This window comes from Microcaecilia unicolor, unplaced genomic scaffold (genome assembly GCF_901765095.1).
Source record: "Microcaecilia unicolor unplaced genomic scaffold, aMicUni1.1, whole genome shotgun sequence".
NCBI classification, from domain to species: domain Eukaryota; kingdom Metazoa; phylum Chordata; class Amphibia; order Gymnophiona; family Siphonopidae; genus Microcaecilia; species Microcaecilia unicolor.
The window spans coordinates 73,502-92,953 of NW_021963075.1; the positions used below are offsets into that span (position 1 = coordinate 73,502).

The following is a 19,452-nucleotide window of genomic DNA, read 5'->3' on the forward strand; positions in this document are numbered from 1 at the left end:
ATTTTTAAAGCAGTCCAGGTTTTCTAGGATGTGCCAATGCTTTCTTAGAATTTTTTGTATATCCGATGATAGATTTGAAAACCTCAGGCTGCATACTATGTCAGGATTTTTTCTTTGTACTTGGCCCTGTAGCAATGTGTCTCTATCTGCTAATCTTGCCATGTTAAGTCCTCTGTTGATGTGTTCTTTGGGATATCCTCTTGAGAGAAATCTTTCTGACATTGGTATTGCTTGATTTTCAAAATCGTCGTAATTGCTACAGAGTTTTTTCAGGCGGAGAAATTGTGAATATGGTAGATTCTTTTTCAAGCTTCTATTATGGAAGCTCTGGAAATGCAGAAAGTGGTTCTTGTCAGTGGGTTTCCTATATATCGTTGTTGTGAAGTAGTATGTTTCTTTCTTGATAAGTATATCTAAAAATGGTATTTCTTTTTTATCATATTTCATAGAAAATTTTAGATGTGGATCAAGGTTATTTAGCCAACCATGGAATTCCTCAAGTCTATCAGTGTTTCCCTTCCAAAGGATGAAAATGTCATCTATATAGCGTTTCCACAGCTTTAGTTCCTCCTTAAAGGGGTGATCTTCTAAATATTGATGTTCGAAGGAGGCTACATAGAGAATGGCCAGATCGGGAGCCATACTTGCTCCCATCGCTGTACCTTTTATTTGTTTATAGAAGGATTTCTGGAAGCTAAAAAAATTTTCTTGTAAAGCTATAGAAGCCAGCTGAATAATAAAGGCCGTAGGTACTCTTGGGTTATTTTCTCTGTCATTTAATACATCAGTGATAATATTTAAAACTGGTTGCTGTGGGATATTGGTGTAAAATGATTCCAAATCTAGGGTGACCATAGTTAGTTCTGAGAGGTCACCATCGTAATCCTCTAACAAATTGATCACATGGGAAGAGTCTCTGATGTAGGATTTCACTAGTGGAATGAATGGTCTAAGAAAAGTATCCACAAAAATGGAAAGAGGCTCCAGGACAGAGCCTATGCCCGATACTATTGGTCTTCCTGGGGGGTCAATTAAGGACTTGTGGATCTTAGGTAGGGTGTATATGATAGGGGTTACAGGATGTTTTGTAATGAGAAAATCTTTTTCTTTGTTAGTGAGAAAGCCAGAATCGAACCCAAAATTGACCCAAAAATTAATTTCTTTTTGAAGTTCTTCTGTTGGATCATTGTCCAATTTGTGATAATATTGGGTATCAGATAGTTGGCGATTGATTTCTCTGATATAGTCACTTGTATTGAGAATGACTATTCCACCTCCCTTGTCTGCTGATTTGATTGTGATGTCTTCATTAGATTTCAAGTCGTGCAGTGCTTTGTTTTCAGCTGTCGAGAGGTTGTAGAACTTTCTTTTTTTCTAATATCTCAATATCCCTTAAGACACATTGGTTAAATGTTGATATAATGGGGTCAGTAGGTCCTGGGGGAAGCCATTTTGATGGAGGTTTAACAACTGAAAGATCTAAATTAGTGGAGTTGTCCCCAAAAAAATGCTGGATTTTGAGTTTCCTTTCAAATTTGTTTAGGTCAATTCTAGTTTGTAACGGGTCATAGTTACAAGAGGGGACAAATTTTAATCCTTTTTTAAGAACTGATATTTCTGCATTGGTTAGGGTTTTTGTTGAAAGGTTAATAATTCATTTTGTAGGCACCTATATCTTGAACTCTGTCTAACCACTACATCTACAAATTGGTAAGCCTACTTCAATGATGATTTTTATTTACACATATATCGACAATCAAACTGATGACGTCATAACCACCATATAATTTGGGATTAGACAAATTGCATCATTTCATCCATCCATCATGATAAAAGTTTTTTTACATATAATTTTCAATTTTTACTCCCGAAAAAAACATATAAATATGACTTTTTTTATTATTACAGTTTTGAGTGCATATTTTTATATGTATGGGTATATACACAACAATTTCTTTTATACCATCAAAAAAATTTTTTTATTCACAAATATTTGTTCCACAAATTGCATACTAAAATCTTTTCATTAGATGTTTGTCCACATTCTTAATCTGTTGACATTATATCAATTTATTATTATTTTTTTAAATTAAAAATTTTAAAGTTCACTGAAACTGTATACATAAATATTATATGATTGTTGGAACAATATAATTTTACGCAACTTATTAAGTTAATATAATTGTTTGTAATATCAATATTTTATTATTTTATTATTTTCTAAATATTATTTATGTTTTGATGTCTTTACTATTTATTTGGTGTATTTGATATATTTTATTTTTGTATTTATATGTTTTTATTAATAGACCCCTGAGGCAGGCGCCTTTTTGGCGCCGAAACACGGCCCGTGTCGGGTCCTTGGTTAATAAAGTACTCCTGTTGTCCCACTCTTGAAGGCCCAGTGTTGCTTTTTTCTTTTTGGTTTCTCTTATTGTATACTGTATTACCCTCTCTGCCTGTACTATACCCACTGTTGGAAACAGAATGCTGGGCTTGATAGACCTTTGGTCTGTCCCAGTGTGGCAATACTTGTGTAATTATGATCCCTGACAGCCAAGTTTCTATGTTCACTATCAACAAGTAGAGGTGAACTGGTTCTTTCCTTTTGTTTCAAGAAGCAATGAGGATTTGGGACCTTGTCATTTATTCTCATCCGAATCTAAGCCACATCATCCCTGCTGCATTTCAGAACCAGGTAGCCTACAGGCTGAGCAGAGTTCTTCAGCCTCACAAGTAGTCCTTGTAGCAGTGAGCTCTGCAGTTGGTATCTTGCACTCTTGGGATCCCCTCAAGTAGATCTCTTTGCCAGCTGTGTAAATGCAAAAATACTCCTCTTTTGCCTTCTTAAATTTCTGCTTTCCTTGATGCTTCAATTATCCCACTCATAGCAAAGACTTTCACACCAGTTTCAGCAGAGGCCAAGCCCACTGATCCGACAAGACCAGTAAGGCAGTGTAAATAACTGGTTCTTTCCTTTTGTTTCAAGAAGCAATGAGGATTTGGGACCTTGTCATTTATTCTCATCCGAATCTAAGCCACATCATCCCTGCTGCATTTCAGAACCAGGTAGCCTACAGGCTGAGCAGAGTTCTTCAGCCTCACAAGTAGTCCTTGTAGCAGTGAGCTCTGCAGTTGGTATCTTGCACTCTTGGGATCCCCTCAAGTAGATCTCTTTGCCAGCTGTGTAAATGCAAAAATACTCCTCTTTTGCCTTCTTAAATTTCTGCTTTCCTTGATGCTTCAATTATCCCACTCATAGCAAAGACTTTCACACCAGTTTCAGCAGAGGCCAAGCCCACTGATCCGACAAGACCAGTAAGGCAGTGTAAATAACTGGTTCTTTCCTCTTGTTCAAAAGTCTTGCAGTTCTACATCCATGCAGGCTCTAAGTATTTCCATCACAGATCACCCTGGAGTGGGGCTTCCTTCTTCATTGAAACCTCAAATCACTGGCTCACAGCATTGAAATTGTGCAGCATTTAGTCTTTAGCCTGGGACTTCCAAAGTCTATTGAAGTCGTCATAGCAGCTACAAGGAAACCTTTGCACCCGACGTACATATACCTTCAAGTAGAAGAGGTTTTCCGTCCGGTGTTTGACTGCTGAGCACAGCCCATATGATACTGCACTATGTTTTCTACTTCTGCCTAGTTCTCCAAGGGGCTCATTTTCAAAGCACTTAGACTTACAAAGTTCCATAGGTTACTATTACTATGGAGCTCATTTTCAAAAGAGAAAATGTCCTAAAAGTGGCATAAATTGCATTTCGACGTTTTTCTCACAAAAATGTCCAAATTGGTATTTTCAAAACCAATTTTTAGATGTTTTTCTATTAAATCCGTCAGCACTGCGTTCAAATCACAAGGGGGCATGTCAGTGTCATGTTAAGGGCAGGATCTGGGCGTTCCTAACACGGTTAGGACATTTTTCAGCCATAAAACTGTCCAGGACTAAAACTAAGATGTTTTGTGCTAGACCTATTGTTTTTAGAATGAGTAAGGCACAAAAAGGTGCTCTAAATGACCAGATGACCACTGGAGAGAATTGGTAGCATGGAACGTTTGCTACTAATTGAGTTTCTGCCAGGTACTTGTGATCTGGATTGGCTACTGTTGGAAGCAGGATACTGGGCTAGGTAGACCATTGGTCTGACCCAGTATGACTATTCTTATGTTCTTAAGAAGCAGAATGGCCCCTTGTGGATTAATATTGCCTTGTAACCAGAAGGTGGTTGGCTCAAGGCTGGTGTGCATGATGTAATTTTATTTAAATACAATTTTTTGTGTGTATTGGAATAATCTAATGCATTTTTAGAATTATTTTTCTTCTTGAGACCTCTGGTAATTTATACAATTAAGGCTATTTGTGACCATGTGTCAGTCTTTAGCAGTATGGTAAACTGTTGTTTGTAATCTTAAACTAGTGGGTTTTTTTAAATGTAAATTTGGTCAAGTGGACGCTGGTCCTTGATAGATCGTGCCTCAAATTAGTCTATAAGGTGCCACCTGCCTCTGTCAATTACGTAATTCTATCTATGTGAGCTAGTAGAAATGGTCCCTGGAAATACACAGCACTGAAGGAGATTCAGATTTTCTCTTAAATTAAAGCATAAGAAATACAGTATATAACGTCAAATCCGTTTTTATATACAGTAGCAATTTAAGAAGATAGGTGGGGGTTTGGGGTTTTTTTTTTTTTTTGTGATTTGTTTTTCTCCCAGTAATTTTTACCTTGGTATATTAAGACTTTCTCTCTTCTGTGGCCTTCCATTAGTCAACTGAAAGAATTGCTTTCCCCTGCAAATCAGTTTCCACTAATTTAAAACCCTAAATAAAAAAAGAAGCTATTGTCTCCTTTTTTAAAAGTATATTGCTTTATATATTAGTGACATACTTAAGTTGAGGGTGAAAACATTTTTGTTCAGAGGACTTCTCTAAAGCTAAAAAGATTTCTAAATCCATTTGTAGCTGTATAGAAGCTTGTATATAGTGAGTATATGAAAATGACTTTGCTTTTACAAAATGTATACTTGAAAAGAGATATCGGGTTCAGTAAAACCAAACTTTCTCAGAGTTCTTTAATGTAAAACATAAACAAGAGGAATTCAGCATTACTGTTAAACTTTTCTTACAAGTTAAGAGGCTTAGCTTAGTGGTTAGAGCAGTGAGCAAAAAAACCAGGGAAACCAGGGTGGTTGTTATGACATATATCCCACATTATCCCCAAAATAGGCTTGAGTTCAATCTGGCTTACAAATTAGATTAAAGTTGTAGAATAAAGAGTACAACAATATTAAAATAGTAATCTATAGTGGCTAAGAATTACAGAATATCTCTAGTAGAGAGGTGTGGTAGCCATGTTAGTCCACTTTTAAATGTAATCAATAGAAATAAAACAAAATAAAACATGGAAAAGAAAATAAGATGATACCTTTTTTATTGGATATAACTTAATACATTTCTTGATTAGCTTTTGAAGGTTGCCCTGCTTCGTCAGATCGGAAATAAGCAAATGTTGACAGTATATATAAGTGAAACATCAAAGCATTTCAGTGGCAGTCTAACAGGATGGGGGTGGATAGGTGAGAGACAGGGAGATGTGCATGGAGACAGGAGGGTGACAGACAAAGCAGTACATTTTTATGGTTTATAATGGGCTAGAAAACCCAGATCTTTAAGTTCTGTCTGGTGGGTGTCAAAATATTTAATCATTCTGACTTCAAAGGTCTTGCGTTCCTGTATTGTTTTAAAGTTACCTTTCAGGATTCTTACTATGAAATCACTGGTACAGTGTTCTGGTTTTGTAAAGTGCTGCCCCACAGACGTGACATCCTGGCTGGCTCTGGCATTTTTCATATGATGTCTATGTAAATTAAATCTTGCCTTTTGCATCTGGCTTGTTTCTCCAATATAGCACCCTTCGTCACATTTCTTACACTGAATGACGTATACTGCATTGGCAGATGAGCATGTAAAGGATTCCTTTATGTTGAGTATTTTTCCTTTGTGAATGACTGTGGGGTCCTGTGAAATGTTTTGGCATAGTTTGTAGCTGGATATATTGCAAGGATGTGTGCCATTCTCTTCTTTTTGAGTGTGTGTTGGGAGCTTACTTGTAATTAGCTTGTGTTGTAAGTTGGGTGGGTATCGGAAGGCCAGCACTGGTGGGGATGGGAATATCGCTTTCAGTAATTCATCCTCCTGGAGTAGAGGCTGCAGATCTTTTATGATTTTTCTTAATTTTTCCAGCTCTGGATTGTATGTCATTATAAGGGGGATTCTGTCTGTGGCTTTTTTTTTCTTTGTACTGTAGCGGATTTTCCCTGGGGGTTTTGAGGGAGGAGGCAATATTCTTGGAGATTATTTTGGGGTTGTAGCCTTTCTGTTCGAAGGATGCAGTCAGGATTTCAAGGTGTCTGTCTCTGTCCCCTGGGTCACAGCAGATACGGTGGTGCCTTGTGGCTTGGCTGTAAATAATGGATCTCTTTGTATGTGAAGGGTGGAAGCTGGAGTTATGGAGGTGGCTGCATCTGTCTGTGGGTTTCTTGTATATAGATGTTTGTGTATAGCCATTGCTGATTGAGACCTTGGTGTCCAAAAAATTGACTTTTTCTGGGGAGTAGTCCATTTTGAATCTGATTGTAGGATGGTATGTATTGAAGGAATTGTAAAATTGTTTGAGTTCCTTCTCTACATATTGATATTCATAAATGAACTGCTAATATTATACATACTGATAGAGTTGCAAATTCCACAGCTCCAACTGATGTCTTTTCATTGTGGGTAAGTCTCTTCATCCACTATTCCCTCAAGTATTAAACTTTATATTGCAAGTAATCTTTTTAAAAAACAAAAAAAAACAAATTATTTCCTGTTTTTCATTCTAGGTTTAGAATTGATTTCCATTCAGAACAATCCACCGGATGCCTCCTGCCTACCAGCATTGAAAGTGTCAGATATTGAACCCAAAATCCCATATACAGAACTGGAAATAGCAACAGGTTAATGGAACCAAAATCTTTCCTCTGATGAAAAACTTGGTTTAATGTTTGTTGTGCTCTGTCTAGCTAAATGGTGCTTTCTTATTGCTACAGGTCTGTGCCGTAAGTAAGCATTTTAAGAAATTTGTAAGATTAGCATTTTAAATGTCAATTTGTGGGGGGTGGGGAAGGGGAAAGTAGTGTTGAACAAAATTATTCATAAGAAACTTTTACATCCAGAAGGAAGTGAAATGTAGCAGAAGTAGTGAAAGACATGGGGATTTAGTAATTGTCCATTCCATAGCCTTAACTAATATCATTTTGAGTTAGATTAATATAAAAAGTTTCTTCCAAAACAGATTACCTATGTTCAGAACTTATAAAATAAAAAATGGCAAGCACTTTAAAATTCAGGAACAGTTAGAGGTTTGGTAATCTCTTTTCTGTGCATTGGTGCTCTCCTGAAGTTTAATCCAGAAGAAAGGGATACAGGGTTTTGTATGCTTCCCAGTCCTAGAGGTATGTTTGTTTTTTTTCTTTTCGATCCTGATGAAGAGAAGGCATGTAGTCCCCACCCCAGGCTTCATAAAACTGTTATAAATGTTCATTCTTCTTTTAATAAACTATGCAAAATCAGTTCATTAAACAGTTAAGTACCCATGCTGCTGCTCAGTAACTTTGTTCCTTTAATAAATGACAGAATAATAATAAAAAAAAAACCACCCAAACTGGACTATATCTGTACTCGGGTTCTCTTTTTCTAATAGTACATTTTGTTTAAAGATCAGAAACTATTCAGTGTGACAAACATGCGGTAATATGGGAAATCAGAAGGAGGGGGGGTCTTTTTCACATCACTGTAATAACTATTCCACTTCGTTACTCTGTACTGCAAATAATTTGTATGTAGCAAGCTTATTTATAACCCCTCAGAAGCCAGCAGCCTGAGTTGAGGGATAAATGAGCATGCTTAGTTTAGCATGACGTGGTAAGTAGCATGGTCACCCCATATAGTTAATTCATTTTGGAGGGGGGGGGGGGGTAGTGCACAAAAATAATGTGACTGTGCCCTTTAACTTGGTTTTGTGTGGTGGTGGTGGTTTGTTTTTTTTTTTTACCACAATGTTACTAATGGTTTTTTTACATTGCTCATTATCTGACTTTTTATGAGCCTGTTAAACTTATTTTTGGACCCATGCTAAAATTGACTATACAGGCGTGTTATTGCATAGGCCACTTAATTTCTAGTTCACTTAGGGTCCTGTTTACTAAGCAGCATTATGGGCATGTATGTGCATTAACCATGTATGTGCCTACAATATCCCTACAGGTGCCTACATGGTTAGTGTGTGCGCTAAGTGTAAGCGTGCTAAAAACACTAGCGCACCTTAGTAAACATTGCCCTTAGTGTCAGACAGCCATTGTGCAGGAACTGGATTTGAGGTGCACACCGGGGTCTCAGGTCACTTTACATTTATATTTATAGATGAACTGATTTTATAAAGTGCTTCCAACATATATAAAGCCTGCTTTACATGTGGAAACAGGCTTTTATAAAATTATATGCAGCTGGTTACATGTAGAAAATAGGTGCATCATAAGATTGGCCTACTTTTATGCGGCCTAAGTACAGTTTGTGTGTAACTGAAGTGCAGTTGAATGCATGAATGCATCACATTTTTATAAAATGCATGTGCACAAAGGGGAATTATAATTGGGAACAACAACTTAAGTGCCCAAATTATGTGGATCTTATAGAATACAGTAGTAAGTCATTGTCAGCAACACACCTAAATCTAGACAAATGCACTTAACTCCATGTCAATAACAGGCGCAAATGACAGTATTCTGTAAGTTACTACTACTACTTAACATTTCTAGAGCGCTACCAGGGTTACGCAGCGCTGTGCAAAATAAACAAAGAAGGACGGTCCCTGCTCAAAGGAGTTATGGACGAAGAACGGGATCTGGGTGTCGTCGTCGATAACATGCTGAAACCTTCTGCTCAGTGTGCTGCTGCGGCTAGGAAAGCGAATAGAATGTTGGGTATTACTAGGAAAGGTATGGAAAACAGGTGTGAAGATGTTATAATGCCGTTGTATCGCTCCATGGTGCGACCGCACCTTGAGTATTGTGTTCAATTCTGGTCGCTGCATCTCAAGAAAGATATAGTAGAATTGGAAAAGGTGCAGCGAAGGGCGACTAAAATGATAGCGGGGATGGGAAGACTTCCCTATGAAGAAAGACTAAGGAGGCTAGGGCTATTCAGCTTGGAGAAGAGACGGCTGAGGGGAGACATGATAGAGGTATATAAAATAATGAGTGGAGTGGAACAGGTGGATGTGAAGCGTCTGTTCACGCTTTCCAAAAATACTAGGACTAGGGGGCATGCGATTAAACTACAGTGTAGTAAATTTAAAACAAATCGGATAAAATTTTTCTTCACCCAACGTGTAATTAAACTCTGGAAGTCATTGCCGGAAAATGTGGTGAAGGCGGTTAGCTTAGCAGAGTTTAAAAAAGGGTTGGACGGTTTCCTAAAGGACAAGTCCATAAACAGCTACTAAACGGACTTAGAAAAATCCAAAATCCCAGGAATAACATGTATAGAATGTTTGTACGTTTGGGAAGCTTGCCAGGTGCCCTTGGCCTGGATTGGCCGCTGTCGTGGACAAGATGCTGGGCTCGATGGACCCTTGGTCTTTTCCCAGTATGGCATTACTTATGTACTTATGTAAAGAACGAAATGTCAAGTTGGGGCAGTCTAAATGTCAGCACTGCCTATGCTCCTCCTCCTGTGAATGCCCTGTTGTGTTTATGTGCTAAGGCAGTTGTACACGTATATTAGAGAACATCTCTCAGTGCGTAGCTAAAACCTATGTGAGTAACTCTCATCAGTCGTGCTAATATTCTATAACTTACACACACAAGGTAATTGTTCTGAGGGTTTCCAAATATATAAGTTTTGGTGTTTGGAAATATCGATTACAAAAAAGAAAAGTTATGGTTTTCATAAAACCTTTGACAAAGTGTTGTGAAAAACTGCACCTATGACAAATCAAAGTATGACTTGGAATGCATCATCCATTGCTATGCACCCCTTATTGTCCTGTAAATTAGGTGAGTGGCATTTGAAGCTGGGTATTTTGTGCATTTATAAAATAGTCACCTCTTTGGATTTTTTTTTCATAGGCACATTATTAGTTTTGAATTTCTTTTTTCCTTTCCAGCTGGCGATGTCCCTATCCAGTACTGTGCGCAGCCAACCAATGGCATAATATATTTCAGAGCTCTTTCTAGCTTGAATACACTTCCGGAAGAGCTGAAACCATATGTGCCTCTCTTTTGCAGCGTTCTCACTAAGTAAGGCAATTATGAGATTTGATTGGGATGGATCTTTTATTGTGTTTATAGTGCTTGCTTTTCCTACTGTTTTTGTCTTTAGCTTTATTAAGATTTCTACGTTATAGGACATAGACTTTCAACTATTATGTCAGGGTATAGCACTTAAAATTATCAGTTGGGACATAGCATTGTTTTCCTGGTCTAAATCTGGAAGACTTTATTCTTCTCAAGATAACATTTAATTTGAGTGAATGTGTACTGTAACTCTTAAATTTCTCCTTTGCCTGACTATGCTGAGCTTCCTGTGCTGCCCACCATGTGCATATGTCGGCATGGAATCTGACAAATGTCTCAGGTTCTAGTGGGGACATTTCGCTGTGATGGTACATGTGCACCCTTATCACTGACTCAGACCCTGGGCCTTAGCGCATTGTGTCTGTAGAGATAAATTTGAGGACTGTATTAGTTTAGGATTGTGGGTGTTGATATTAATCCCATTCTGAAGACAGATTACTTAAAATAGGATATTTAACTGAAGGCAAAATCTTTGGCTGTGATGATATAAAATGTAGAAAATGATGCTGTACTATTAAGTATATAAAAATACGCCAATAAGATAGTCTTCATGGGTTTAGAAGCTTTTAAAGTTTGCCTAGTGAGTGTAATATCTAGCCCTGGATTGGAGTCCTTTCAGAGCTGTTGTGAATTACTGTAGCTTATGTGCAGTCAACAGCATCCATGCAGTATGCTGAGCCATAAATTGAAGAGTATAGGCTATATAACTGGATAGTATAAAGTGTTGCTGTACTTTTAAATGCTGTTTAAATAAAAAGAAAAAAATGTATAACACAATTGCGTAAAAGCCTGCTTAGGAAAACAGCTGGGAGTAGACTTCAGTCTGACCAAGCAGGTCACCCAGGGCCAGATGTAAGATTTCTCCCAGAAGAAGCAAGATAGCAGGTCCTTACAGCATGGGTTTCATCACTGATGGCACCCACATAGGAAAACTTTTAAACTGTAGTAAGTACTGGAAGCTTTTGAGCCACTTCTGCATGCCTCTGTTGCACAGGACCACGTCTCTGGTGCCTCAGCACCCATTCCAAAGGCCTGACACTAGTGTCAGTAGGTTGAGACAGAGACCCCAGACTTCTTCCTTGGAGTAAATTTCAGGGTCTGACTCTGATTATGAGCCAGTTGTATTCTCTGAAGAGGGTTCAACTGGTTCACCATCAGACCCCTTTCCCCTTCATGAGAGAAGGAAACCTCACTGGAGGAGCTTTCATTTATTTGGAGTGAAGAAGTAACTTAATGGATAGCACAGCGGAACTGGGTTCAATACCCACTGCAGCTGCATGTGACTCACTTAACTCTCCAGTGTCTCAAGTACGAAATAAGTTCCTGAATATAATATGTAAACCACTTTGATTGTAACCACAGAAAGGTGATATATGAAACCCCATCTCCATCCCCTCTTCTTTTAGATGAGAATGTGGGAAACCCCCTCCCTGTAGTACCTATTTAACCCAGATCTAGATATATATACACAGAGAGACAGAGATCACAGATTCAAGAATTAATGGCTTCCTCACCAGTCCCTTGTGGTTGAATCCACTGTCAAGCGCCAAAAGTTCCAAGACTCATTCCTCAGTGCCTCTGTGGAGAGACATTGGAGTTACATAAGTATCAAGCCCAGCATCCTGTTTCCAACAGGGCCAATCCAGGTCACAAATACCTGGCAAGATCCCCCAAAAGTACAAAACATTTTATACTGCTTATCTCAGAAATAGTGCATTTTCTCCCAAGTCCATTTAGTAATGGTCTATGGACTTTTTCTTTAGGAAGCCGTCCAAACATTTTTAAAACTCCGCTAAGCTAACCACATTCTCTGGCAATGAATTCCAGAGTTTAATTACACGATTCTTTTTAAATTTACTACATTGTAGCTTCATCGCATGCCCCCTAGTCTTAGTATTTTTGGAAAGCATAAACAGATGCTTCACATCTACCCGTTCAACTACACTCATTTTATAGACCTCTATCATATCTTCTCTCGGCCGCCTTTTCTCCAAGCTGAAGAGCCCTAGCCGCTTTAGCCTTTCCTCATAGGGAAGTCCATCTCATCGCCTTTATCATTTTCATCGCCCTTCTCTGTACCTTCCACTATATCTTTTTGAGATGCGGCGAGGGCATTCACATAGGTGAAGCATGGGAGGGGTATGGACAGGGCTGCCACTTAAACATGCATCTTACAGAATATAGTAAGTTACGCATGCATTTAGGTGCCTGTAGTGATGACAGGTCTAAAGCTGGTGTAACTTCTGGCAGCTAAACGTTAGGTACAGCAGTGCCAGGTTACGCTAGTATTCTGTAAGAGCAGATGCAGTTATAAAGTAGGCTCTCAGTGTGCCGCATGGGAGAACCTAAAAGGGGATGCCCAGTTATAGAATTGCTCCCCATATGGTCTTTTGTAGATACTAAGGCATTAGTCAGACATATTTGAAACTAAATATGTTTAATATGCACCACCAAGAGTTTTACTTTTAGAGTTTGATATACATGTAACTGTGTTGGCCAGGGCCAGTTTAACATATGGACCAGGTGAGGCTCTGGCCCAGAACACTGGAGAAAAAGGGCGCCAAACTCCTGAGCCTGTGATGTCACTGGCCCTATAGATTAAGCTGGCCCAGAGCTTACCCTGCTGCGTTGCATGTGCAAGGAAAAAAGAAGAGCCGGCAACCCCTTTCCTCTTTCTGTTTCAGGCCACCTTTCCCTCTCTTCCTTTTAAAGGCAGTTTTTCCCTCCCAAATATAGACAGCGTTCCGCCTAACGTTACCTGCATCAGAACTGGTGTCTTGTGCCGCATCCCGGTTTCTCCTTTGATATAACTTCCTGTTTGCACAGGGGTGCAAAGAAGGAAAATGCAGGGGCTGATACGGATACATTAGGTGAAATGCTATTGGTATTCAGGAGGGGGGAAACTGTCTTTAAAGGTAGACTAGGTGGGGAGGATGGCCTGAGGGGGGAGTGCCAATGGGGGGGGGGGCGGGTGCCACATCCCTTGAGCCAGCCCTGCTGTTGACAGAGAAAAATACCCAACCTTAAAGCAGTTCATCTTATTAGAATATCTTATTTTCACAGGATGGGTTCCGGAGTTTATGACTACAGAAAACTAGCTCAACAAATTCAGCTGACAACTGGATTAATGTCTGCTAGTCCACTGATAATCCCAGATGATTCAAATCTAGATGCTTATGAACAGGTAAAAAAAAATAGTGCTAGACTATTTGACACTGCATGACATGAAAGATAAGGACTGCACTTTCATTTCTGTTGTAAAAACTGGGGTCTGAAGTTTCAAACGATCCATGATGTTTGGGCGTGCTTTGATAGGTTGAAATTATTTTTATAATTTATGTAATCAGTTTACAAGTAGTTTCTTGGACCAGTATCACAGTACAACGTAAATTATGATAGATTCCATTTCCAAAACTGAGTGATTTTATCTTCAGTTCTATGGTTCTATCTGGTAAATTGTGGTGCCATAATTCTCTTCCCCACATGGTAATGTTGATAGAATACTGAGAACAATTCTTATGGAACATGTCTTCAAATGCCCACTTTATATCAGGGTTGTAGCCACGGGTGGGCCTGGGTGGGCCCAGGCCCACCTATTTTCCCTCCAGGCCCGCCCATCCGCATTGCTGTCTCCCTTTTGTCCCACGGAGGCAGCGCTTCCTTCCTGCTCTGTCTTCTCCCGAAGCTCGGCTGCATCGGTCCCTCCCTGCAAGTAGAATCCTCCTTCGCCGGTCGCGCAGCTACGTTCCTCCCCCTGCCGCGTCTATCTGGCCCTCTGTGATGCACTTCCTGTTTAGGGCCGGATGAACACGGCAGGGGGAGGAGCGAAGCTCCATGTGCATGGCAGCGCAGCGCAACCGGCGAAGGAGGATTCTACTTGCAGGGAGGGACCGATGCAGCGGAGCTTGGGGAGAAGACAGGGCAGGAAGGAAGCGCTGCCTCCGTGGGACAAAAGGGATAGAGACAGCGCGAAGGATGCGGATGGGCGGACCTGGAGGAAAAATGGCTGAGCTGCTGGGACATGGGAGGGAGAGGAGGAAGGGGCTGGAGGGAAGGGAGAGAGTTGCTGGGACATGGGAGGGAGAGGAAGAAGGGACTGGAGGGAAGGGAGAGAGCTACTGGATATGGGAGGGAGAGGAAGAAGGGACTGGAGGGAAGGGAGAGAGCTGCTGGGACATGGGAGGGAGAGGAAGAAGGGACTGGAGGGAAGGGAGAGAGCTTCTGGGACATGGGAGGGAGAGGAAGAAGGGACTGGAGGGAAGGGAGAGAGCCGCTGGGACATGGGAGGGAGAGGAAGAAGGGACTGGAGGGAAGGGAGAGAGCTTCTGGGACATGGGAGGGAGAGGAAGGGACTGGAGGGAAGGGAGAGAGCTTCTGGGACATGGGAGAGAGAGGAAGAAGGGACTGGAGGGAAGGGAGAGAGCTTCTGGGACATGGGAGGGAGAGGAAGGGACTGGAGGGAAGGGAGAGAGCTTCTGGGACATGGGAGGGAGAGGAAGAAGGGACTGGAGGGAAGGGAGAGAGCCGCTGGGACATGGGAGGGAGAGGAAGAAGGGACAGGAGGGAAGGGAGAGAGCCGCTGGACATGGGAGGATAGGGAGAGAAAGAGGGGAGATGGATGGAAGGATGCAGAGAGAAAGGGGAGAGACTGGAAGGATGTGGAGAGAGAGAGAGAGGGGAGACTGAACAGAAAAGGGTAGAGAGATAGAGACACTAGATGGAAGGATCAGGAGAGAGGGTAGATGAGTGGAAGGATGAGGAGAGAAAGAGGGAAGACACTGGATGGAAGGGAAGGGAGAAAAAGGAGACGCTGGATGCAAAAGAAAGAGGGGAGCTGCTGGATGGAAAGAGGGAGAGGACAGAGTAGGGAAAGACTGGAGAATAAGAGGAAGGGGCATGTGGAGAACAATGGTGAGGAAAAGATGAAAAGCCATAGGTGGTGAATGGACAAGAAACCCTGGCAAGAGAAAGACGAAGGAAAGCAGAATCTAGAGACTGGGAGCAACACAGTGATAAAAAGTAAATGGCCATACAACAAAGGTAAAGAAAATAATTTTATTTTAATTTAGGATAAAGTAATATGGTACCTGTGCTAATAAAGTTTCAGAGACCAATACTTCCTTCCTTAGGTCAGGAGAGGATACCATAACAGTGTTATGCTGACCTGAGGCAGGAGGTTTTGGCCTCTGAAAGCTCATTGAAAAGGGTGTTAGGCTTTTAAATAAATTTTCTGAAACCTGATGCACTGAAAAGCAGCACTTTACCCCTATGTGACAAATGCATCTGATTAGTGTGACTAAAGTTTGCTGGAGAAGGGGGAATAGAGAGAAAATTTTGTGCCCACCCATTTTAGGTTCAGGCCCATCCAAAATTGGCAGTCTGGCTACGCCACTGCTTTATATGGTATTTACATTTGACTTTATTTGGTACACTCTAAAGAAATTTTCCAAGACATCAATTTCCATCCTTCCAAATTTTGGAATGATGTCCTGTTAAAATGGAACAGGGCAGCAACAACAAAAAAAAAAAATCCAGAAGTGTCCCCCTAGCAGCAAACAAAAAAGAAAGAAGGGGGAGACCAATATGGTTCCAAAGCAAGTGGTTTATTAAAAATGGCTAAAAAGACTCATCCGTTGTGACATGCTATTTTACTTTGACACTTTCTGACAGCACTTTGGATGCTGATTTATTGGATGTTTTTGTCCTATCATTTATAGTTAATCATTTGTGGCTGAAATTCAACTCTTGAAGCAGGCGCATGGTGCGACAAAACGCAGGACTGTGTCGAGTCCTTTTAGCCATTTTTAATAAGCTACTTGCTTTGGAACCATATTGATCTCCTCCTTCTTTCTGTTTTGTTTGATAAAATGGAAAAGGGCTACATAGGAGGCTAGGTGTAAAACAATCATCACTGGATTCAGTAAATGCCCACAGTCCAGCTTGCAAGATTGAAGTTAAACAGTGTACCTTGAAAGAGGTATAAAGACAGTATGGGGGATAAAAGGAAAACCTTACCATGAGAAGCAAGAAAATGGATATATCTATATCTATGTATACATATAGATATATATATATATATATATATATATATATATATATATATATATATAGATGTATACATAGATATATATATATATATATGTATATATAGATATATCCATTTTCTTGCTTCTCATGGTAAGGTTTTCCTTTCATCCCCCATACTGTCTTTATACCTCTTTCAAGGTACACTGTTTAACTTCAATCTTGCAAGCTGGACTGTGGGCATCTAACAGCAAATTCTCTCATGCATGCTAAATGTGATTAAGTAGTTCCTAAATAATTATATATTATGTAGTTGAATCCCAGAGCCAGGGTCCATAGTTTCTCGGGTAATTTAGCAGCTGCTTTACTTTTGATGTATTTACTTTTTCCAAGGACAGGCAGGCTTATAATTCTCACAAGTGGGCAACACCAATCCACGTTGGCCGGTCTGGAATTTACCAAAGCTAAATGAGAGCTTTGTGCAATTTGAATTCCTTCCTGCCTGCTGCAAGAACGCGGTCTCCTCAGTTCTTCTTTTTCCGCGGTGAGGAGAAGGTGTTTACTGTCTCCTCACATCACTCAAATCTAGAGAGCTTTTTTTTCTGCCTTTCAACTAAGTTTTAGTTTCTGTTTTGTTTTCTGTTGTGTTCCTGTTGGAACCTCTGTCCTTTATTTTCCTTTAATTTTTTTAGTGATTTTTGCCCGGTTTTAAGTTTCATTTGTTTTCTGTCATCAGGCTGCTTTTAGGCCTTGACTTCAGTCAGGAACTTCCCTTTATTTTTCCGTGCCTTGCCCCCTTTTCAGGCACCATCATGTTGTTTAATTTAGCCGACAAAGTTTTTTTTCCTGCCATGTCCACAAAGGCTCCCAGTTGCTTCAAGCACTATACCCGGTGCAATCGGACAGTCTCTGGAAAGGACACCCATTCTTGGTGTCTGCCTGACTATAGCGCTTCTAACTGTGTTCTTTCTTTGTATGAAGAAGAGGACCCAGGTTTCTAGAAAAGCTCAATGAGAGAGGATTTTTGGCGCCAAGTCCGGTTCCTCGGCATCAAGGTCGAGCATCGCATCGGGAGCGTTGGTAAGCATGGTTGCTACTAGACCCTTAGACACTGGGAACATTGAAGCACCTGCCTTCAGGCTTCCTGCTATGCAGGGCCCCCGGGACCGTCCATCATTGGACCCAACCCCAAGGTGACATGTGGATTCGACATTGTCCTCGCCTGCACTGAGTAGCCTCAGTGACACATTTCGGGCGAAGGCCAAGAAGCATTGTCATCAGTCGCCCTTGACGCATGGTGCCTGGAGCTCCGGGGCATCGAGGGATTCGGCACCTGAGAAGCGTCCATGCCGGGAGGACAGCGCCCCCTCAATACAGGAGATGCTGATGTGCCTATCTCCTAGCAGCCAAGATCCAAATTATGCATTGACCCCAGCGGTTCTGCAACCTGCGCCTCAGCCAGTGCCCCAGCTTATCCCAGTGTCGAGCTTCGATGAGCATATTCGGGCCTTGCTTCCTGAACTGCTGGATGGCCTTTTGCAATGGTGTGCATTGTCATTGGGGGTGCTTGCTCCTACCCTGCCTCCCGTTGCAGCTCCGCTTGGTCCTCAGCCTGCGGTGCCGCTTTCAGCCCCAATGTCCACTTCCATCCAAGCTGGCACTCCCTCGACGACAGTGGAGGAAGCTTCGCCGGAGTCGAGGCGGTAGTCGGCTTCTTGATGCCATTCTTAAGGACGTGGTTACTGGGCATCGAGGCAGGTTCCGTCTCGACACTCCCATCGGGAGGTATTGTCTAACACCGAAGAGGAACATCCATGGGATTCAGAGGAGGATCCAAGGTACTTTTCCTCAGACAAATTCTATGGAATTCCCTCTGAACCCTCATCTCCACCTGAAAGAAGAAAGTCTCCTGCGGAGAGCCTTTCATTTCCATCTTTTGTTAAGGAAACGGCTGATGCCATTCCATTTCTTTTGGAAGTGGAGGATGAGCCCAGGGCCAAGATGCTTGAGGTTCTAGACTACACATCTCCTCCTCCTAAGGAGGCTGTGATGCACCTTTCCACGAGTTACTCAAGGAAGTCCTCATCAGGAACTGGGAGTCCCCTCCGTCGGTCCTTGTCATGCCCAAGAAGATTGACACCCAGTATTGGCTCCACAGTGCACCTGGTTTTGATAGGCCTCAATTACCTTACAATTCCATGGTAGTGGAGTCCGCTCTCAAGAGCCAGGAGTTCCAGAGACTATGCCTTGACATCCCCAGATAGAGAAACTAGAACCCTGGATTCTTTTGGGAGGAATATGTACCAAGCTTCAGTGCTCATTTCCCATATACAATCTTACCAGCTCTTCATGAGTGTCTACTTGCGAAAATCAAAGACCTTTTCTGCCTGAGTTCCACCTGCAGCAAAACTTATTCAACATGTGCACTTCATCTCTAATGTTAGCTCTCTTGTGCACACTTAGTTCAGGTCTGAGCATGCATGGGAGAGCCGTGCCTGTTGAATACTACTACTACTATTTAGCATTTCTATAGCGCTACAAGGCTTATGCAGCGCTGCACAAACATAGAAGAAAGACAGTCCCTGCTCAAAGAGCTTACAATCTAATGGACAAAAAATAAAGTAATCAAATCAATTAATGTGTACAAGTTCGACCTGGCTGGGATGCATCCTCCAGAGCACGCCGAATCAGTTCGCCAGTTGGTCAAGCAGTAGAAGGAATGTCTAAAGTTCTTTTCCAGGGGCACTTATGGCACTTTTGATGTGACATTCAGGATTTCTGCTCAAAGTATAGCAATGTGCAGACTCTCATAGCTATGTGTTTCTGACTTGGAACATTCTGTTCAGCAGAGGTTGGCGGATGCCCCATGCCAAGATGATAACCTAGTTGGGGAGAAGGTTGAAGAGGTTGCAGACCAAATCAAAAAAACACACTGATACCATCACCTCTCTCCCGCTGGGCACCTTATGCATCAGCCTCCTACACACTCATTCACATCAACAGCGTATGTCTACTGCCCCTGATGCT

General features: G+C 41.3%; 1 protein-coding gene across 1 annotated transcript in view; it reads left to right on the plus strand.

The window, feature by feature from the left end:
- Nucleotides 1–19,452, plus strand: part of LOC115458893 (presequence protease, mitochondrial-like) — a gene marked incomplete at its 5' end in the record, with an annotated part of 169,180 nt that overhangs the window by 60,170 nt on the left and 89,558 nt on the right. Inside the window, 3 exon segments of the mRNA XM_030188734.1 lie at nucleotides 6,889–7,002; nucleotides 10,212–10,344; nucleotides 13,465–13,585. Coding sequence (XP_030044594.1) covers nucleotides 6,889–7,002; nucleotides 10,212–10,344; nucleotides 13,465–13,585 — 368 coding nt within the window.